Source organism: Enhydra lutris, unplaced genomic scaffold (genome assembly GCF_002288905.1).
Source record: "Enhydra lutris kenyoni isolate GAN:26980312 unplaced genomic scaffold, ASM228890v2 scaffoldscaffold24, whole genome shotgun sequence".
NCBI lineage: Eukaryota > Metazoa > Chordata > Mammalia > Carnivora > Mustelidae > Enhydra > Enhydra lutris.
In genome coordinates, this window is record NW_019154108.1 from 5,510,144 (window position 1) to 5,533,302 (window position 23,159).

Genomic DNA, 23,159 nt, shown 5'->3' on the forward strand with positions numbered 1-23,159 from the left:
TCCAGAGGGACCCCGTCTCTGCCTATGTCTCACCACTCTCACCACAATACAACCTGATCTCCCTCTAATTCCCTGTTACTCTCTCAGGTCTTCCTCGTGTCTTCCCACTACACTGGGTCACAGACGAAATACTTGATCACTGTTTTAATGTGATGATAGTAGTTTTGTCTGAAGGTACAGCATTTACGGAACAAGGCGCTCATGATCACCCATCTGTGTCTTTTAAGGTGGGTTCAAAGAGCTAAAAGCGACCAGAATGAAGGAGAAATGTCAGACAACATACCATTTTAATGGAGATCCCCAACATTTAAAAGAAACCATCAGAACTCAGCTTTTCCAGGAGAGGTGAGACTTGCCACAGAATAAATTTCCTGGGTCTCACAAAACCTCCACCAACAGAACCATGTCCTGCATTCAGTCTTCCTGGATGTAAGCCGGAATCTCTGACGAGCTATGGTGTCATTGGGGAGCTCACCTCTCCAGTCAGCGCTGAACAGTATGGGACACACAAGCGAAAGGTCAAACCTTAAGAGGACATCGGGCAACAGAATGTGGTGTCAGTTGGCCCATCATTCAGACCTCACATGATGGCTCTCCTCCTCTCCACCTCCGGAGCTGCCTTGTACCTCTCATTTAGGCTCTGCCCCTCTGTATGAACCTCTCCACATCCTTGTCCCTTAATGGGCGGAGGCCAGGTGTGCCCTGAGCCCTGTGCTAAGCTGTGCGGCTTCTTCCCACGTTCTCGGTCTCTCCCAGGCCCGCCTTGCGCAGGTTACTCCTCCCTCCTTCTCTGCAGCTTCGTCCTGGTCTCTTCCTGCCGGCGTCTCCAGGCAGCAATAATGGCTTCGTCGTCCATTTCTTCCTCCTCCTCCCTGTCAGTGCTTCTCCGATACTGGGACCGCCGCCCTGCAGCAAACCTCCCTTCTTCTCTGTTTTCCATCCTCTCTCTTTCTCCCTCCTCCTCAGACCTCATGAAGCTCTGGGTGAATTTCCTCTTGGCTCCGAATTCAGAAAAGTCTGAGTTGGACGACTCTTCCACATCTTCCCAGTCCCTGGGCCTGGCCCAGCTTGGACGCTGTGCTTCCGGGGACTCTTCCCCTTCGGAGGGCTCGGGGGTCCGGCGGAAGAAGTAGGGCTCTGGGCTCTCCTCTCGGGAGCTTGAGGTCTCACTGAACATGGACCTGGAGAACTTGTGCATCTCTCTGCCCTCCCTGGTAGAGGAGGAAGACATCCGCGAAGTGCTCCTTACGGAGTTGCCATTGACCTCATGGAAGGAGGACGTGTCCTGTTCCTCCGACTGCGATTTGGAGAACTTGTAGCTAGAGGACTTGGACTCCGTCTCCCGGAGCAGCGAAGACCTGGTGTACCTCCCCCTGGAGCTTCCAGACCAATCACTCTGGGGAGGAGATTTGTCCTCTGTCCTGAGGCCGCTGAGCCACTGAGAGACGCTGCCTTCCGTCTCTCTGCCAGCCCGGCTTGCGCTTCCACCGCGATCCGACACAGCCAGGGACGAAGAGGTGTCCGTTTCAGGCTTCTGCGAATTACTGCGGGAGGAATACCGAAAGCTCCCTATGGCACTGTCCGTGTCCTCCTCCCTGTCACCCACGCCATCATCCTCATCGTCCTTGACCCTCTTCTTCTTGAAAAGGGAGCTCCGCTTGTTGTCCGAGGCCAGCTTCTCCATCTTGTACTCGGACATCTTCTCCCTCAGCTCCATCTGCATCTCCTTCTCCTTCCGGCCAAGCTCCTTTAGGTCAACGTTGTCGGCAAAGAGGCGATAGACAGGCTTGCTGGTCCCCCTGACTCGGCTCCCGACACCTTCGGCCCTTGAGCCCAGCGCCGTGTGGGAGGACAGCAGGGCCGGCGTGTCGGAGCTGGGTCCCGGCTGGCTCAGAGGCAGCAGCCCGCTGCCCAGGGAGGAGCCACTGTGGCCACTGAGCAGGGAGGCCTGGTCGTCCCCTGGGCCACCGGCTGCCGGCGCCAGCCTCACGCTGGCCATCGATGGGGAGCGGGACAACAGCAGCATCTCGTTCTGCTTCTGGGCCAGAGTCTCGGTGACCACCTTGGCAATCCAGTTCTGAATGCTGGCGATGGAGATGGTGTCTCCAGGCCCCACAGGCAGGTTAGGCAGCGCTGCGGCAGGGAGAGAGGCCGAGCAGCTCCCTGCATGGCTTCCAGCCTGAGAGGGACGGGAACTGTGGCTCTGGGTGCTGAGAATGGAGGCTGTGTCATCAGCTCCGACGGACGGAGCTGCCGACCAGAAGGCAGACAGGGGGATGCTCCTGCCGGCGGCCGACGAGTCCGCCTCCCAGCCTCCCACGGACTGGCTCTCCTCCAACGTCCGCCTGCTCCTCTCCAGCAGCTCCAGCCGCCGCTGCCTCTTCTTGGCTGAGGCAGAGTCTTCACCCTTGCTGAGCTCCACGACCTCCTCCTTGTTCTCACTGCCCACCTTCTTCTGGTGCCTCAGTTTCCAGGCCTGGTAGGCCGTCAGGTTGACATCCGAGCTCCTCCCCTCCCTCTCTGCCTCCTCGGCACCTTGCTCGCTGCTGCTGTCTTCTGCCCCCAGTTCTTTCTTGTGAAATCCGAACTGGATTCTCTTGATCTTCCACCTTTCTAGGGCCGTGAGCTTGTCCTTGTTCCGGCTACAGAAGTTGTAGAAGGAGCTGGTCTCCGAAGACACGCTCTCCTCGTCGTCCTCCCGCGCCCTGCTCCCCACCTCTGAGCCGGCGTCCACCTCCTCCCTCTTGCTCCTGGAGTGATAGCGACAGGAGGCTTCCTTCTCAATCTCCAGCAGCCTCTGGTTCCACACGTCCCAGGTGCTCTCAGTGGACACCGAGTCAGAGCGGCCTCTCCCACCTCGGCTCTGGCGGCTGGTCTCCAGCTGCTGCTTCAGGACCCGGATGTCGTGGCTGCTGACACTCTCTGAAGTGCTGCTCTCACTCAGGGTGTGCCTCCGTCTTCTCCTCATGAATGAGCCGCCATCGCCTGCCTCCTCCTCCTCCTCCTCCCTCCCCCACCTCCGATGCCCTTCTGCCTGGTACCTCTCGTTCCGGCTCTGCCACTCCTGGATCATCCGGTCCACATCCTCGTCTTCTGGCTCCTCCCCACCCTGGCCGGAGGCCGACCGCCTGTCATCTCCCCCCGGGGGGACCCTGCCTGTGGGGAGGCCCTGCCCCTTCTTCCACTCCTCGTACAGCTTCTCCTCCTCATCTTCGTCAATGAGGGTGAGGGGCTTGGACGCCTGGCTGGCCTTCCCCCAGGAGGAGCCGCTTAGGTGGCTGGTGGTGTCATCCTCCTCCTGCACGCTGAGGGCGCGCACTCTGGCCCCGACAATGCTCTCTGCATCCTCGCCTTCCTTGGCCTCCTCTGTGCCCCCTCCCTGGCTGTAGTCTTCCTCCCTCTCCTCCATCAGCTTCTCGTTGAGCTCCCGGAGCTGCTTCAGGAAGCCGTCGTTGGGGTAGATGGCGCGTTTCCGGCGCACGGTCATGAGGGCCTCCAGGACGGCCATGTTATGGAAGATCATCAGGTAGGCCACCACCAGCACGGCGGACCGGCTGATGCCCATCTCGCTGCTGACCAGGACCTTCCCTGAAAGAAGGCACAAGGGACAACAAGGTAAGTACCATGGCTTCCTTAGCGGTTTTAAAATACTGTTACGAAGTACTGTTCAGCTGTGCTGGGCCCAATATGGCTCCTTGCCTGTGGCATTCATCTGAGCTCCAGCGTCCTGAGGGACAAGCGTCACTGGCCCCCATTGCAGGAGTCAGCAAGGGAGGACAGGCGCCCTGCCCTTGTGCAAGCATCCCCCCGCATTGCCTGAACGTAAGCAGGGAGGAGGGGCAGGGAAAGGGAACCAAAACTGTCCCCACTTTTGAAACACTGGAGTGCATTTCTACTTTCTTCCCATCAACGTGAGCACCGGTGAGAGGAGAAATGAAAGAACGGGGGAGAAGGGGAGAGAGAGAGGAAAAGAAAGGAGGCCAAGATGAATGAGTCACAGGACTGTCTGTCGGGGAAAGCACACAGACATAGTGGAAACTTGAGAATCCCCTTTACAACATCCTAGATGTAGACCATCCACCATCCAGCGGAGCCTGGATGCTTTCTGAGATGGGGAGCTCAGTATCACACACACGCATGCACGCACATACCTTTCACTCCCTATTTAGATCAATCTACTCTTTTGAAACTTATTTTACATGTTAGGGTGAAGTATAACTTTCTGTAATGAGCAACCCATGCTCCTCTTCTGACATTCGGACATTCTGGTGTCAATAACAAACACCTGTACGAACCTTTTATACATAAATATGTTAGAGGATCACTAACATATTCTTTTTTTAAAAGATTTTATTTATTTATTTGACAGACAGAGATCACAAGTAGGCAGAGAGGCAGGCAGAGAGAGAGGGGGAAGCAGGCTCCCCGCTGAGCAGAGAGCCCGATGCGGGGCTCGATCCCAGAACCCTGAGATCATGACCTGAGCTGAAGGCAGAGGCTCTAACCCACTGAGCCACCTAGGCGCCCCTAGTGTATTCTTTATTAATTTTTTTCCCTTTTCCTGGCTACTCTGGGTCTTTCAATGATCATTCAGACATCTTTTCGTTTCTCATTACCATACTGGCCAAACTTGCAAGTCAAACTTTCATTAGTTCCCCCCCCACCTTAGGAGTCTGTATCAGGATGGAGCAAATATACTTCAGGTTTGGACTGACCCACACAGGGTCGGGGAGGCCTCTCACCACGCTCATTCTAGGCACAGAGCCTTCACTGATGCCATTTAAGCTTGCACTGTGGATGGGTGTATCCTAAAATGGTCTCAGATTATCTTTTATATCAACTGAAACCTGTAAAGGTTTTTCAAAAAACTGATATTCTGTCATGTGTCACTTTTTTTTTGGTAGCATTTTTAAAACATAAGGATAACTTTACAAATTCCTATTAACGTTTCTGGTAAATATAACCTGTTCTTAGAGCCTAGTAGAAACTTTACCAAGTCTTGACTGTAGCATTCAATCAATCGGTTATCCCCTAGCCTCACTTATGCTTCGAATCCTTCATAAACTTGACAAACATGCTTTCTCTACCTTCATTCTGATGGCTGTTTACAATGCAGCTTGGAACCACAGAGACTCTTCCAGGCTGCCATCAACCTATTTGCCCCGAACACCTTTGGGGATGTTTGTTAAATCTTTGGAGGGTCCTAACTAACAATACAGGATGCGCAGGGGGTATCTTTTACTAGTATCTCTTGCATCACTGAAGACCTTGTCTGTCCCCCAGAAGGTCGGAGACCAAGGCAAGACTAGGAGGGACCTGAGGCCCAGCGGTGCGGGATGGCACTGCCACCAAAGGCCAGCAGGCCGCAGAGGGAGGTCAGTGGCAGAATAAAGCTGCTGCAGGTTCACCTGCGGACCCACTGTCTCTCTCCTGCCACCTCCAGCCCCGGGCTCAGCTGTCCCCCACCAAGGATCCCCCTTTAACTGGCTGACCAGGCGACCAATAGTATTGTCGGTGCCACAGCCTGCCTTCCTTCCTTGGAGGTGGAGTTACTGGGCTACCTCGCAACAGGACACTCCAGGCACAACCAGCCGAGCTGCCTCAAGGACACGGCAGCAGAGGCTCCTTGGACTCAGTCCGGCAGAGACGCGGTTGGTGGCGCCATGCTCTTCCATGCTGTGTTCTCTGCACACTGCGATTCCTCTGTGGGGCCTCAGGGGTGGCCTGAGGACAAGGGGGGGCGGTCAGACCCCAGGTGACGGAACTGTCTGTCCTCTGTGAGGCACAAGGCCACACGGACACTGTACAGATAGTGCTCTGCACAACTCTGGGGGGCGCCTTGCACATCCAAGTCAGAGGAGATCTGTACAATTGTTTGGTTATGATAAAAAATTTCCAGCAGTCAAATGGCTTGAGGAAGGTGGTCTTATCCTGATTCGCAGTCACCATTTTGATTAGCAGCAGGGCTGAATGCGGGAGGGAGGTTCCCTCTAGAGGTGGTCCCTCTGTTCTAAGTTTGAAGGGTATGGCTAGTGGAGAGAGCGCTGGGCTTGAGTAAGAAAGGTCTCTTTCCGAGCTCAGTATGCCTCTACACGGTTGGCTTTTGGGTTGTATTCTCCCAATTCACGATTCTCGTCTTCCCCAGAGCGTTCCCTCTTTCCATTTGTGAGAAAAACAAGAAGTACTTGCCTAGAACCTACCTTCCCCACCTTGCCACTATGTATAGAATTCAGGGTAGACAAAGGACCAGAGTCTTTGCCAAGCAGATTTTCTCTCTAGGAGATTTGGAAATGGGACAGAGGCAGGGAGCTAGCCAGTCTACGTGCAGGCCTGTGGCGGGCACACGGTCTGAGGTGGAAAGAAAAAGAGAAGATGGAAACCAAGGGTCCAGAAATTGTCCCGTCCTCGTTCAGACGATCCTGGAACCACATTCCCATCCTTGAATGTTTTCTTGTAGTGTTATAATTAATGCTTGAGACAGTTTCTACTTATTAGCAACCCAGAGACCCTTGATTATTACACAGTAGCAAAGTCAGGAAACCTTCCATGGGTCTCAGTTTCCCCATTTGTAACATGTAAGTAACCTCCTCCACTGTGCTTTGTTGTTTTACTACACAGACCGCCCAGCCCAGGTGTTACTGTTGCCTTTCTCCTCCGTAAGAACTGACTCCAAAGCATCCTAGAGGAGAGGAAATGACAGAAACTAAGCCGGGGTGGGGCGGGGGGCTGGGTCATTTCTGGGGATGGTGATAACCATCAGACCAGGAGTAGGAAATACCCGGGAGGCAACCCCAGTAAAGAGAAAGTCCTTTGCCTGTGCGGCAGGGGTGCAGGGAGCAGGGAGGGAAAGAAGGCTGAACGCAACCGCCAGCAGGTGTGCGGGGCGGGCTCCCGCGTCCCTCCACCACTGGCGCCAGGATGCCCTGTGCACCGCTTCCCACCACGGGGCCACCCACCAGGGCCTCACTGGAGTGCGGCTGCTCTCCTCGGAGCCCCGACGAGACCCTTCCCTGCCCTGGGGGGCAGAGCTCGGGTTCGCCCAGCCTGTTGCTGCTGCCTCCCTCCACGCTCCCAGCAGCTTCTCCCACTGCGTGGCCCTCACTGTCCGCACTTCTGGGGATAGTCACCATACTCGGGGCCGCGCCGGGCCTGCCCGCCAGGGCCGCGTCTGCCCGGGCTCCTCCGCGCCTCCCCGCTGGCATTTGCAGACTCTCAAGTCACGTTGGTCAGAAGGAATATATTTTTTAAAATAGGGTTCCCCCCCTATAAAAATGCGTCAAACTGTATATGTTGTTTTACATTCAGTTTTGTTCACTTAATCCATTATGAACATCCTCTCATGGTAGCAAATATAAGGTCCATTTTCATCTTTTAACGACAGCCAAGTTTTCTAATCTATGCCCATATCAAAATTGACTTAACCGATCCACATTTGTGTTTCTGATCATTCACAGTTTAATAATCACACAGTGACACCCTTGTAAGCACATCTTTGCATGTATTTCTCATGTCCTTAGGGTGAGTCACTAGCAGAACTGCCCCCCATCCAATGTTATGAACATCTTAGGGTTCTTACTGAGGGCTGTTGCTTTTTTTAGGCATTGAAAGAGAAGAAAACTATTTCATATATATACATACATATGTAACATACATACTAAATTTATAAATTTCATTTTAATAAAAATATTTCTATAAAAGTAGTCTATGTATAGATATACATACATATATTGATAAATATACACATATGCATACATGTATAGATGTGCCAGCGGCTGTGCTAAGTAAGCTTTTAGGTGCCTTTTAAAATGTTAGTCCTGGGGCACCTGGGTGGCTCAGTGGGTTAAAGCCTCTGCCTTCGGCTCAGGTCATGATCCCAGAGTCCTGGGATCGAGCCCTGCATCGGACTCTCTGCTCGGCAGGGAGCCTGCTTCCTCCTCTCTCTCTCTGCCTGCCTCTCTGCCTACTTGTAATCTTTGTCTGTCAAATAAAATAAATAAAATCTTAAAAAAATAAATAAATAAAATAAAATGTTAGTCCTCGGCACCTGGGTGGCTCAGTGGGTTAAGCCCCTGCCTTCGGCTCAGGTCATGATCTGAGCCTGATAGGTCCTGGGATGGAGCCCCACATCCGGCTCTCTGCTCAGGGGGGAGCCTGCTTCCTCCTCTCTCTCTGCCTGCCTCTCTGCCTACTTGTGATCTCTGTCAAATAAATAAATAAAATCTTAAAAAAAAAAAAAAAGTTAGTCCTTGGGGCACCTGGGTGGCTAAGTGGGTTAAGCCTCTGCCTTCGGCTGGCTGGGGTTGTGATCTCGGGGTCCCGGGATCGAGCCCCACATCAGTCTCTCTGCTCAGCAGGGAGCCTGCATACCCCTCCCTCTCTGCCTGCCTCTCAGCCTACTTGCGTTCTCTCTCTCTGTCAAAATCTTAATAAAAAAAATAAAATGTCAGTCCTCACAGCGATGTTAGAAAAATTATATCTTTTATCTTTGTTGTATATACAAGGAAACTGGGGTTCTCCTGGAGAGAGAAACAGCCTGGGGTTCCATGGAATGGAGATCATGTAGCAAAGCCTGGACTCAAGCCTGGGGTTTCTGACTGTGGGTCCTGAACTCCCAGCCCTCCCCCGCCCCCCCGCCCCGGCCCAGAGCATGGGCTGCAGCCTGACTCCACTGAGGTGTCCTGTCAACTCTAGGGCTGAGTCTTGGGTCATCTTGGGCCAGCCTGGATGACAGCCACAGCCTTAGCACCGCTCTCCTTGCTCCCACTCCTACCCTCCTACTGCTGCGGTCTCCCAAGACCAGAGAGAGTTTTCTAAACTGTAGATCAGACCAAGGCTCTGCTCAGCTACTTTACTTTGCCCTTCCACTTTCTGCACGACGGGGCCCCTGCCTCTCTAACCCTCAGCCACCATGCTGACCCACACGGGCCCGTGATCCTGCACACACGGAGTTTATTCTACGGTAGGAGCTCTGCGCCAGCCGGCATGTCTCCTTGCCAGGGACGCCTTTTCTCCGATTTTTCTATGGCGAGTTCCTCCTTGTCACTCGCTTAAATGTCCTCTTCTTGGAGAGGACCTCTCAACTGGGCTAGCTGGTCACTCCAACACATCATCCTAGTCGGTCTCTGCATCACTCTTGTCACTCTCTGACAGTTTTCTTTGCAATTTTCTCTGCCCTCACTGTAGTGTGAGATTCGAAGTTCAGGAGCTTTTTCTGACCCTCTCACCGCAGCACGGAGAACAGCGCCTGACATGTGTTCGGCCCTCGGTAATCACTGAAAACATAAATGATCGTCCTTTCCTTTCCCCTCTTCTTAGAACGAGACCACAGCCTTCTTAAGACAGAAAATCTCTTCTCCCCCCGTGGAATTCTAGCAGCCTGGGGCAGGCAGGACCCCACCCCCACCCCACCCCCACCGCCACCTCACCTCTATAGGTCAACAAGGCTTCATCAAGGAACTCAGCAGCCTTCCGGAAATGCTGGGAGATGTCCACCTCGGGGAAGTCATCCACCTCCACACCCAAGTACTGAATCTCCAGGCCAGTGTAGAATTCGGGCCCAGTGTAGACGCCGGTGCCATGAGCAGCATTCAGAATGTGAGTAATTCCCAGCCTCTTCAGCCTTCCCTTGTTCACAGCTACACTCCTGGGGAGAGAAAGGCAGAGATAATTTCTGCCAGAGTCCGAGCTAGAAAGGCCCATTACCCCTGACACTGGGAGCCTGCTTTGGCTGGGGGAGGGAGGCCAGAGCTTGTGAGTACCTTCTTCTCTGCTGTCCGGGGTCTGGAGCTCACTGCAAATGTGGTTCTAAAAAGGGGCCAGGGAAGGCTGGGACAGGGAGCTGGGCAGGAGAGGGTAGAATGAAGAGGAGAACAAGACTGATATGCCAGGAAATCTTTGGTCTAGAGATCTCTGGTTTAAAATTCTTTGCCTTGGGGTGCCTGGGTGGCTCAGTGGGTTAAGCCTCTGCCTTCAGCTCAGGTCATGATCTCAGGGTCCTGGGATCCATCCCACATTGGGCTCTCTGCTCTGCAGGGAGCCTACTTCCTCCTTCTCTCTCTCTCTGCCTGCCTCTCTCCCTACTTGTGATCTCTCTGTGTGAAATAAATAAACACAATGTTAAAAAAAATAAAATAAAATTCTTTGCCTTGGAAATGGACATTCATTAAGACACAAAAGTAGCAGACAAGAGTAATAATCAAAGTGGACATGCTTCACATTGATACGGCCTGCCATACTTTCCAAAGTCCTTTTACATGCATTCTTTGACTTTATCCCTAATAATAAACTCAAGAGATAGGCAGGGTAACTTTTCATTCCCATTCAAAGATTATAAAAATGAACCTGAGAGCTTTTATGACATCCCAAGACTGAAAGAAAAAAAAAAAAAAAGACTGAACCAGGACAGGTGTTTCTGGTTTCTAGTTGAGAGCTCTGTTTGCTGCAGCAAAGTAAGTCGAACTTCTTTTGAAGCAGCTGGAGGTGTCTGGGGTCCCTGGTGAGTGCAATGGGAATGTTTCTGGGTCTACAGAGAGAGCTGGAGATCACTTAGGACTTGGTGCCCAGCTCCAGGAATCAGGTCTGGGCAACTCATTACTCCCAGGGGAGTATGAGCCCCACCATCCAAAGTGATCTTCCCGACTGCCTGCCACCACGGGGGGCCCCAAATTTCCTCCTTTGCTTCTGCATGTATGAGTAACTACGCAGAGAGAATATCTCATTAAGTAGCCAATGGATCAGCAAAAATCAGTCTCACAAACTAGCCTTGTGGTACCAATTATACGCGGGCAAGATCCTCCAGGAATAGGACATGAGTGAATTGTTTCACGTTTTGTTTTGAAAACCACTCACAAACTTTTTAAAAATAACATTTTTTTCTGGTTATACAAATAACAAATGTTTACTCTAGGAAATCTGTACAATTCTAAAGAAACCTAAAGAAGAAAATAAAAATCACTTGTAGAACCGTCTACTAGAGAATATTGTCACTGTTTTATCATATTCGTGTCTGATTGTTGTCTGTGCAAAAGTGCATACACACATCTATATATTGCTCAACTAGCATATTATATATGTGTGTATACATATATATGTATATAGATACATATATATATATATATATATATATATATATATACACATAATTTGTTACCTATTTCTCCTTACTATATTGTGAAAGTTTTCATTGGTTGGTAATAACATATAAAATCCAGTGTCATCCCTGGCTCCAAATGTCCCATCAGACAGCATCACTTTGCTGGATGGAGCTCTTGGGGCTTTGCCTAAAGAGGAGGGAGTTTCACCTCTCTCAGGCATCAAGAGGGTAGGACAGAGGGGCATGGCCCACCATGGTCAGACTCACTTCTCCGCTATGAAGACATTGGGCCAGACTTCATCCACCTCATTCCAGGGGGCCTCCTGGCGGTCTTGGACCAAGGCCCGCTGTAAATCCAGGACACAGGGGGTGTTGTACAGGCTGGTGTCATCCATCTTCTCCCTGACACGGTTGTACAGGTCCTCCACCAGCAGCTGCTCGGCCGACTCCAGCATGCCTGGACACTCGGCCTCAGCTCTGCTCCCCCGTGGCTTGAATTCTAGAGAAGGACAGGCAGCACTCTCATTAGAGTTAAGAATATCGTGGCCCTCCCCGTTCCTCAGGAGAATCTGGTCTTGGCCAATCTGCTGCTAGGACTCCGGGCATGGGGTGAAATACCAGGAAGGACTTAATGAAAGTCCAGGGGATGGGGGGGATGGCTGAGGGGGGCACTGCCTCACTCTGGACACTTATGGTCAGGACCAGCAGCCGTGTAGGTAGAGAGGTGGAGGTGAAGGGACACTGGTTTCCCTTACTCCCTCTTGCATTTTTCCAAAGCCGGCTTATAACTTCTTAGAGCAAGGTCCTTAAGTACCTGTCGTAGGTCTGATTCACATCTACAGCTCCCACAGTGCTCCATATAAACTAGAAGCACTTACCAAATGAATCAATGGCATTCTTTCACAACAGAATTCACTTTATTAGTTTGACTCCTTTACATTTGGAATGCAGATAACTTGGGAAAAGTAAAAACTTTCAGCATTTATGTCAGGTCACTTTCTCATACACATTTAATTTACTTGTTCATTTCATTTATTGTCTGCTCCTCCCCACTGGAGTAAGCACCTGTGAGTCTCAGCCCCCCACTTTCTGGCAGGGGGTAAAGGTTTGAACTCCCCTGATAGTCCCCAAACAGCATTCCTGGCCTTTCTGCCAACAGTTGGGAAAAGATCAGATTCCAAGTGAATTCAAGGGACGCCTGGGTGGCTCAGTCAGTTAAGGGTCTGATTTCAGCTCTGGTCATGATCCCAGGGTCCTGAGATCAAGTCCCGCATCAGGCTCCTTGCTCAGCGGGGAGCCTGCTTCTCCCTCTGCCTGCTGCTCCCCCTGCTTGTGCTCTCTCTCTCACAAATAAATAAATAAAATCTTAAAAAACCGAACCAAACCAAATGAATTCAAAATCTATTCACCCATATCTTCAGTAAACCTTTAACTCCTTCTCCTAATACGTTTGTTCCCAATGATCAAATCTGGGGGGAAAGTGAGATATTTCTTTCTCTGGGAAGGTATATAAGAATAGTGGAGGGCAAAACCTTTGGGCCACTTAATAGCCAAAAATATTGACTAGAGAGAAGGGAAAAAGTAAGAAAGGAGTGTCGCCTGCATTGGCCATAACCTCTTGCGGGCACTGTTTCTCTCCCTGATGGGTGGAGAGCAGAGCCACGTTTGGCAAATAGACTCGGCCCAGCCCTTCGGGACGAACAGGTGTCTGTGAGCCGAGCTGGCTGCTGGAGGTCTGTGGGTCCTGGGAGTTCTGGGTTCTACCCAGGACTGAGCACTCCGTTTCCCTACAGCTCTTCTCTCTCTTTTCCCTTTTCTGAACCACTTGACAGGCCCCCATATCCCTGCATCAGATCTCAGCTCTAAATGTTCTCTGATCTCCGGTTCAAAAGCAGAAAGAAGAAAAAAGCCCTCCGATCCCAGAGCTCTATTTTGTTTAAAAATAGATGAAGCGATCCTATTCTCTCTACCACTGGGTCTTCTCCCAGGGCTCTCCTGGGATCTTACCTAGCAAACGTGAAAGCCCCCCTCCCTCCCTCCCCTAACTGAGACATCTCTCCTTTACTACATGTAAAAGGCAAAACTCCCTGATGTCTCATTAAAATATACAGCACCGTCTTCCTCAGCTATTTATATTGCTGGCTGTATCTTGATTTTTTTCCCTTTCCAGTTTAAAAACAAATGTCCCAGCCCTTCATTCCTACTGGCATTCCTGCTTTCCCAAGGTCTCTGGCCCACCCTTGGCCTGTTTCAACTCCACCTCCCTCCCTGCCTCAATTCCTCCCATTTATTTCTACTGCCTAAGGCTTCTTCAGAAGAAAACAAAGCCTGTACATCTCCCCTCTGAGCTCTTCCAGAGCCATGGCATATGAAGACGTCCATGAAAATGAAGGGTTCTTCAAAACACGTTTTTATCCCTCTGATCACTGGTGAGGAGGGCAATGTTTTGAAATATCACTTGATCCATTTTGCTTTCTCTGGCATATATTTTTTTCTTCCCCCACCACCAATCAGCCACTAAGAAAAAGGAAACTTAGGCTTAATGCCCCAGACAAGGGGAGAGTAGATAAAACCTAGAATTAAAAAAAAAAAAAAAAAGCCATTGCTTTGTTTCAGATTTCAATCTACGTGTGCAATGTCCCGTAGACAAATGTATATCATTCTGTAGACTTGAGAGCGAAGTTTCAAAGAAAGAAGATGATTTTCTCACAACTCCTAGATGTTCACTTAGCAGGAACCCAAGCATGGAGAGGGGTCCAGAGAGTAAAGCACAGAGCAGAGATGTTGCAGGCTGGCAGGTGAGGGAAGTTCCCAAACACACAGGAGGAAAAAAGAACTTCCAGAGTTAGGTGCTGGGATCGATTCAGAGAGATCTACTGGGTGAAGCCACTCGAGCCTGGCTTGGAGCAAGGGAAGAGAGACCCCGGGCAGCGTAGTAAAAGAAAATAGAAAAGAACGTGAGAGTTCCTCAAGAAGATGGGGCCTCCTACCACCTGCTCCTACCACAAGCAGCAGCAAATGGAATTTCTGGCTCCTCAGCAGGTGGACAGGAGATCTAGGTATCCTCAGGGACCCTGCGGGAACCCAAAGGGCCTGGGGACTGAGAAGGGGTGCTGGGATACATGGAGAAGGGGCAGCATGTGTGGTTCTCACCACTAAAAGCCAGGGAAAGGATCATGGCCACCAGCAGTGGTGATGCCCAAAGCCCAGCAGGGCCCGTGTCATTACCAACGCTGCTATATCCAACCCCAGCCCACAGAAGAGGCAGAGACCCCCAGGGCAAAGGGAGGAGAAAAGAAATTTGTTCCAAAATTGATTTAAGAAAAATCCATCCAATCAGGATAACTGTCCTTGAATGAAATACATAGCATGCTTTCTGCTCCAAAATTTACCATGTGCATATTAACCTTTCTCCCCACTCTACCTTTCCCTGCCATAATTCAGATTGAAAACCACCTTCAAACACTAGTGGACATGCAGATCTAAATCTAGATATCCCTTTGAGCAGAACTCTCTGGGTGCTTCTGGTCATTTCTTGGGCTTTCAGGTCTGTGTGTCCAGAATAAGCCACCCCAGGATCCCTGAGATGATCTGAAAAATGGAATGGGAGGCCACAGGAGCAGATTGGAACTGCCTTCCTGGCTTTTAACGCAAGAGAATTATTCACACTCGTACCTAATAATTTCCACCTCGGGTTCATGAAGGTTGATGATGAGTTGTGTCGGCAGAATTGCCTTCTTTGGATTTGCTCCTCTTAATGGGATGGGTAGCACCTGGGAAGCACCCTGACCTCTTCCAAAGGGCCCTTTCCAAGGGTTCCCAGATGCGCTGTGGACTCTCCCTGCTCCCACCCACCTTCTGATGGCATTACCTTCATTGATGATCTGCTTAGCCGCAACAGCTGAGGAGAGGTGAATGGGCTCCATGAAAATGCTTTCTGTTTCTGCATCTGAGACCATCGAGTACCTAAGAGAAGAGGATATCTGTGTGAGATGACTCTGGGTAGCATCTGAATGGGAGGCATTCTTCTTAGACAAGAAACTCAGACCTGGTTTAAGGCATAGTGGACAACAATGAGAGATAAAGGGAAAGCCTTCCTAAGTTTAAGAACCCGGAGAATGCTGAACACTGCGGGTCAGTTGCCACCCGATTTCAAACCAGAGTTAGCATTAATGTGAGTTGATGTTTAAGGACACGGTAGTCTAGGCTGTAAGGGAAAGGCATACAACTGTGGTTGGGAAGAACTTACCCCGATGTGATTTTCCTTCCTCTACTGGGTTCCCACCCTTGGATGTGCTGTTGATAATTTTTTCCCTCTTGCCCCTCTTTCTCTGTCATCAGTACTCCAGGATGTCCCTAACTATGCTGTTACTAAGGTTCTGCTGGACTGGTGGGCTGGTGGGCTGCCACCATTCCCTCCATGCCCCGTATCCTTGCCCCGTTTGAGAGAGAATGAGCTAAGAATGATGGGCTGGCACAGGGAAACGGGAAGCTATGCTCAGATGCACAGTCCTGATTCTGAACACAAGAAATCAAGGTTCAGCCTGAGCCCAGGGATGCAATCAAGTAACTTAGGCAAATGTCAAGCAATTTTCCAGAAATAATTCAACAGACATGTCCAAAGGGACTTCTATGAACTTAATCCTAACAAAATTCCCACTCTGTAGGTATTATTATTCCCGCTTTAAAATGAGGAAACTGTGGCCCAGACAAGCTAATAAAATTCCCCAAGGCAGTAAACAAGAGGCGAAGCTAGGAGGCAAATCCAGGGCAACCCTGCTCAAAGTCCAATCTTCTCTCCACTACAAGATACCATTTAGATTAGACAGGGGAGGTGGAGTCGATTGGTGGATCCCCAAGCCCAACATAGACTTTGACACAGGAAAGTACTTCTAAAATACTTGTTGAAAGCACAGTTGGATACAAAGATGCATGGATGGATGGGGTTGAGCTGTGTTGGGTCCAGCTGAACTGAATGGAGCTAACTTGAGCAAAAATAAGTTTAGCTGAATTGATTAGCAGAACAATTTTCTCATGGTAGAAATCTACATGAGAGTCTCCTCCCTTGGCAGACAGGCATGCTTAGGGCTAATAAGGCTATGGAGAAAGAAATACCTTTGCCAAAAGAAAGGAGTAGCCTATGACTCTACCCAGAATGTTGCCAGACTTGCCAGTGCAGCATAAGGGACAGCACTGTATAGAATTATTGTTGGTATTCCTGAGGGATTTCCAAGAGCAGTTGTGTTGGATTCCCATTCAAGCGTGGAGTACTCCAAGTACTCAAGAAGATGCATTCTTAAGTAAGTATGATGGTGGGGGCGGGGGTGAATTAAGGGCGAAGTCAGTGGGATATTATCCTTGCATGTTAGAACTGCAGAGGTCTCATTATTTGGCAAAGGTAGTAAAGAGTGGAACACCTGGTGGGGGTGGGCATGGGCTCTGCAGAGGCACACATTAGGTCAATTTATTTACCCCCGTATCGCCAGCCCATGGAAGCTGATCAGGCAGACAGAGATCAGACTGAATGGATGGTGGGTGGACAGGTAGATGGATGAACAGACAGATGGATGGGTAAATGACTGGAATATGCCAGGTACTGGGCAAAATGTCCAATATCACCTTGGGGAGCAAACCCAATGGTCTCCAGGGCCCTGTTGTCTCTGTCCTCCTTCTCCTTTCCAGCCTCAGCTTATACTGGCTTCCCTCTGGTTCACTCCTTTCTAGGAAGCTAGAAAGGCTTCCCATCCTCACCAAGCTTCCTTCTGCCCTGGAGCTTTGCAGAAGCCTACTTCCACTGCCTAGATGCTCCCTCACTCCCACTGTGCCTATCTTTGAGATCTCAGTTCAGTCTTCTCTTCTCCCTGACCTCTGCCTCTCATTGCACCATATGCCTTTCCTTTATGGTGCTTCTAGCAGATGCAATTTTACTTTTATTTATGAAATCATTTGATAAATACCCATCTCCTCTACTTAACCATACCCTCTATGAGGCAGGGACCATGCCTGGTACTTTGAAGACTGTTATGTTCCCAGCACCGGGTACAATGTCTGGCACACAGTAAATGCTTAATAGGGATTTTCTGATTCACTGATGGACTGAACTGGTCCCCAGTATGGGTCTGCCTCATAGCTGATATAGCAGCTTCACCAATTAGCAACAGGTATTGAGCAAGTAGCAGATACTTGCTCATTATTTCACTGGATACCAGAGCAAGCCCAGAAGTGAAACCATGCTCTTAACTGTTCATGCTCACTCTCTGCCCTTGTGAGGCCAAGTTGGACAGAATCTCAGAGGCCCGTGTTGACTGTTAGTAATTTTTTCTTAGGGTAGATTAAAGGTGGCCCCGGATCTGGGACACTCCTCACACTTGCCTTGAATCTGGCTGATCTGTGACTGTTTTCACCAATAGAATACAGTAAAAGTGACACTGTGGCAGTCTGAGCCTCAGTCTGGCTCTCGTGCCTCTCTCATCGGAAGCCCTGAGCTTCCTCTAAGAAGTCCTACAACCTCAGGACCACCGAGCTGACAAAGCCACATCAACCGCTCCTGCTGAGCTCCCGGCCAATGGATGGCCACGTGGATGTGTCTCCTCAACGTGGCTCCTCCCACTGTCAAACCACCCCAGCTGACACCACACATACAAGCTGCCCAGTGGACTCCTGTCCAGATTCCTAATCCACAACAAGGGGAGCGAAATAAAATCATTGCCTTAATTTATTAGGTTTGGGGGTAAATTTGTTAAGTAGCAACAGTTTAACAGGCACGGTGCTATTCCGAGGGCTCGGAAGTGAGGCTTGAGCACATGCCAAGGCGCCCTTCTCCCTAATAGTGACACAGAGCCTAATCAATAGCAGTGAGCGAGCCAGATGTGTGGCAGTTGGGGAATAACAACAAAGTAACACTGGAAGGAGAGCAGACCCAGTCACCCTGTGGGCAGCGGGGCCCAGCTTCCAGGGCAGTCTATGTGAAACCAGCAACGTCTCACAGAACGAGAGCTGGAACCTCAACTGTTACATAAATGTGAGTGATATCCTTATAAGTAAACAAATTTGTTAAGGAAGTTTTACTCTTTTATTTATAAACAATATTATTTATACTATTATTTTTTAATTTATACTATTATTAGTATAAATAACCATTTTGTTTATTAAGGGTCGGTATTATGTAAAATGAATTGGGGGGGGGGTGGAATCAAAGCAAAACCCTGACCAGGGAATTGGCAGAAACCCCTGCAGTATGTGGGGCTGAGAGGGGCTCGCTCCTGGCACATGCCCTCATCTCTCCTACAGGACAGTTTTCTGTTTCTCTGCAGGCCTCCACGGCTCTGAGGCTTTCTCACATCTGTAATCAGTATTCCAAACAATGGGCATGACCTGAAGAGGGACAGAGGAGGAGCCCTCACTGGTCAGGCATGCAGAAAGCCTCAGAAGGAACCCACCCAGCCGTCTCACCTAGATTCCCGCCTGGAAGGATCGGCAAGCCCGTGATCAGGCCAATTTTCCTCAACAGCACTGACTTTAGATTTTATGGATTTGGTTTCACATGACAAACACAGGGAACTGAGAATCTGTCCTAAAGTACCTGAACTCTGAGGCTGTGAGTTTGATAGGGGAGGATTTGAAATTAAAACCTGAAAATAGAAATGACAGAGAAACATCCTTCCTTCTTGTGGGGAGTCAAGATGGAACTTCAGCTAAGGAGTCCGTCAGGAGGAGACTCTGGAAGACTCTGTCCAGTACACTTTCCAGAAGCTGGCGGTTTTATGATTGAGAAGAGAGGGTGTGAAGAACAGCTTCTCTCCAGCCCCATGACATGTCTCTTCTTGGCTGCTCAGGCAAACATGTGAACAACAGTAAACTGAGCTCAGCATTACATCCTGTTGAGTCTAGGATGTAAATTATGAGTCACCTGCTAAGGGAAAAGGACATGCAAACCTAATAGTCCTAAATTGTTTTGCCACGGATACAGTTTACTAAGTCAAGTGTGGGGGTGGAACCCCAAAAGGACCCAGTGGAGAACAAAGTTTAGGCATAGAGAAGCAGCTCCTTTGTTTTCCATGGAGAAGCAGGCCTGCAGAAAAGAGGAAGGAAAGCGAGACCCTGAACCACTGGCCCTGTTTATATTTGCAAGGTCAGTGAGACAGTGGCTCTAGAGGTTTTGATTTATGACCACATCTGTGCCTCTACCGCAGACCTGAGACAGAGTGAAATGACACTCACACCCTGATTGGAAAGCAGCGAGGGCTGGCTGCTCAAAAAGATGGGCAGGGTAGGAGAGAATCTAGGATCGATATACCCCTCATCACAGGTTCACAAAGTAGCAGCTAAAAAGCCTTGAGGGTGATTTGAAAGAGAAACAATAAAGCAGAGTTTGATGGACTTCCTAACCAAGAGCAGGAGACTGGTGCCATTTTCTCTAAACCTGTGTTTTTCAAAATTGCAGACTGTGACCCATTAGTGTATCATAAAATCAATTCAATGGGTCCTGCCTGGCATCTGGAAAAGGAAGGAAGGAAGGAAGGGAGGGTGGATGGGTGGGTGGGAGGGAAGAGAAGAGAGGGGAGGGGAGGGAAGGAGAAAGAGAAAGAGAAAAAGAGAGTAGACTAGTACTATCCATTTTAAGATAAATATAATTTTGTGAAACCTATTTTTTTATTAATACCGACCTGAATGTATGCTCTGAGTTGAGCTGTAAATGGCATGCCTTACCCTGGATAACAGTCACCAAAGTTTGAAATCCACTGCTTTAAACCAATTGTCAGGCTGTCAAGGCACAGAACAGGTCCTTCAACCCAGACCCCTGCCGGCTGATCAGTTCATTTCAAGGAGTCCCTTGGAAATGCAATGGACGCAGCGGCCCAGGAGGGGGTGTCTATCTTGATTTGGCTTTTGCAAAAAAGGAACAGATTTCTGAGTTTCTTCTAAGTGTACATTCACTCCAGAGAAAGTGACTGCACAGGCAAAGTTCAGGTTCCAAAGAAGGAGAGGAAGTCAGCAAATGAAAGCAAATTGATTTATAGTAAGCTGCTTCTGTCAGGCTATGTGAAAGCTGTGAAAATCTTCACGGAAAAAGAAATAGAAAAGAGAAAGTGTAGCTAGGAGTAGCCGCTTCCCAAGGACACACAGACCTGACACTTCATGCCCCCATTTCAGTCCCACCTGCTGTTACCAGCCATGGAGACCTCCCTGTAGGAAAGCACAACATAGTTAAGGAACTTCACCAAAGGTGGCTGGGAAAATTCTGTCACAAGAGATGGCCTGAGCAAATAATCGAGTTCTAGAAACTGTAAAGGCTTAACAATTTCAGATCCAAAAAGCCAAAGCAAGAAATGCCTTTTAACTTGGAAAGAAATAAAGGAAAACAGGGTGGAGGAGCAAGATGGCAAAGGAGCAGGAGACCTAAATATTGTGGGGTCCCAGGAGTTCGGCTAGGTAGTTATCAAACCATTCTGAGCACCTACAAACTCAACAAGAGACTGAAGAGAAGAACAGCAACAATTCTATGAAGAGAAAACGACCACTTTCTGGAAGGTCGGACGCGCAGAGAAGTGAATCCGAGGCAATATAGGGAAGATAGACCGTAGGGGGAGGGCTGGCTCCCGGCAGTGAGAGAGCAGCAGAGCATAAAATCAGAACTTTTAGAAGTCTGCTCCACTGAAGGACGTCACTCCAGAAGTTAAGCAGGGGTGGAGCCCTCATAGGGACAGTGTGGTCTTAGGACCTTGCGGTCACAAAAGGTCACAAAGAGACCTTGAGGTCACAAAAAGACCGGGGGTGCCTGAGTATGGCAGAGCGCCCAGGTATTGGAGCGGGGAGAGTAGGCTCTCAGCTCGGAGTTACCTTAAATTGTCATCTGAGGCACAGTCGGGCCACTGCTCCTCAAGCAGGGACCCCACAAGTTGCGGCCGCCATCTTCATTCCCATCCTCAAAGGCGGTGCGGAAAGCGCTCAGGGAACAAAAGCTCTGAGCGCGAACTGGAGCAGATTGCTTAGCCCCGCCCCTGGCGAGGGTGGTGGAATTCCACCTGGGGCAAAGACATTTGAGAATCATAGCAACAGGCCCCCTCCACCCCAGAAGATCAGGAAGAACATCCAACCAAGACCAAGTTCAGCAACCAATTCAGAGCTAGGGGAATACAGCACATAGAATTTATGGCTTTTTTCCCCAAGATTCTTTAGTCACTCAAAGTTAAATATTTTAAAATTTTTTTTCTTATTCTATTTTTTAAAAACCTTTCCTCTTTACTATTTTAACATTTTTAACTACTTTACCTTATGAATACCTTTTAAAAAATCTTTTAAAATTTTCATTGTTATAGTCATATATCATCCCTTCATTGTATTTAAGCTTATTTTTTGTATACATACAGGTTTTTCTTTCTTTAAAATTTTGGGCTACAGTTTCTTCTAATAGATCAAATATACCCTAAATCTGGACCATGGCTTTGTTCTAGGCTCCATCCTGATCACATTCTTTCTGTTTTTTTTTTTTTCTTTTTTCAACCAACTTCTTATCATATCAATTCCTTTCTTAGAATCTTTTTAAATTTTCAACTTTACAGTCACATTCCATCCCTTCGTGTTTACCTTATTTTTGTATATATGTAAGTTTTTCTTTTTTAAAATTTTGGGAGGCAGTCTCTTCTAACAGACCAATATACACCCAAAATTAAGTCTGTGGCTATGTTCTATTCACCAGTCTAATTATTTTTTTTCCCCTCCTTTCTTCTCCCCCAGGTTTTATGTCTCTTCTGATTTGGTTAGTGTATATTTTTCTGGGGTCATTGCTACCCTTTTAGTATTTTGTTCTCTCATTCATCTAGTCAATCTGGATAAAATGACAAGGTGGAAAAACTCACTTCAAAAAAAAGAACAAGAGGCAGTACTGATGGCCAGGGACCTAATCAATATGGACATTAGTAAGATGTCAGAAACAGAGTTCAGAATGACGATTACCAAGGTACTAGCTGGACTCAAAAAAGGCCTGGAAGATACTAGAGAAACCCTTTCTGGAGAAATAAAAGAACTAAAATCTAAACAAGTTGAAATAAAGTTATCAATGAGGTACAATTAAAAATGGAGGCTCTTACTGCTATGATAAATGAGGCAGAAGAGAGAATGAGTGCTATAGAAGACCAAATGATGAAGAATAAAGAAGCTGAGAAAAAGAGAGACAAACAACTACTGGACCACGAGAAGAGAATTCAAGAGATAAGTGATACTGTAAGACGAAACAGTATTAAAATAATTGGGCTCCCAGAAGAAGAAAGACTGGGGGGCAGAAGGTATATTGGAGCAAGTTATAGCAGAGAATTTCCCTAGTTTGGCAAAGGGAACAGCATCAAAATCCAGGAGACACAGAGAACCCCCCTCAAAATCAATAAAAATAGGTCCACACCCAGTCATCTAATAGTAAAACTTACAAGTCTCAGTGACAAAGAGAAAACCCTAAAAGCAGCTCGGGACAAGAGGTCCGTAACATACAAAGGTAGAAATATTAGATTGGCAGCAGACCTATCCACAGAGACCTGGCAGACCAGAAAGGACTGGCATGATATATTCAGAGCACTAAACAAGAAAAATATGCAGCCAACAATACTATATCCAGCTAGGCTGTCATTGAAAATAGAAAGAGAGATAAAAAGCTTCCAAGACAAGCAAAAGCTAAAAGAATTTGCAAACACAAAACCAGCCCCACAGGAAATATCGGAAGGGATCCTCTGAGCAAAGAGAGAGCCCAAAAGCAACAGACCAGAATGGAAGAGAGACAATATACAGTAACAGTCACCTTACAGGCAATACAATGGCACTAAATCTGTTCTTTCAATAGTTACCCTGAATGTAAATGGACTAAATGCCCTATTCAAAAGACACAGGGTGGGGCGCCTGAGTGGCTCAGTGGGTTGGGCTGCTGCCTTCGGCTCAGGTCATGATCTCAGGGTCCTGGGATCGAGTCCCGCATCGGGCTCTCTGCTCAGCGGGGAGCCTGCTTCCTCCTCTCTCTCTGCCTGCCTCTCTGCCTGCTTGTGATCTCTCTCTGTCAAATAAATAAATAAAATCTTAAAAA

At 48.8% G+C, this 23,159-nt stretch overlaps 1 protein-coding gene across 1 annotated transcript in view; it reads right to left on the reverse strand.

Moving 5' to 3' along the window:
- Nucleotides 1-772: 772 nt before the first annotated feature.
- LOC111150613 (dual specificity phosphatase 27, atypical) overlaps nt 773-23,159 on the reverse strand; it is a 35,988-nt gene continuing 13,601 nt past the window's right edge. Inside the window, exons 2-5 of the mRNA XM_022508112.1 lie at nt 14,964-15,058; nt 11,360-11,591; nt 9,426-9,643; nt 773-3,588 (exon numbers count right to left, since the gene is read on the reverse strand). Coding sequence (XP_022363820.1) covers nt 773-3,588; nt 9,426-9,643; nt 11,360-11,591; nt 14,964-15,058 — 3,361 coding nt within the window. The remainder of the gene's footprint in view (nt 3,589-9,425; nt 9,644-11,359; nt 11,592-14,963; nt 15,059-23,159) is intronic.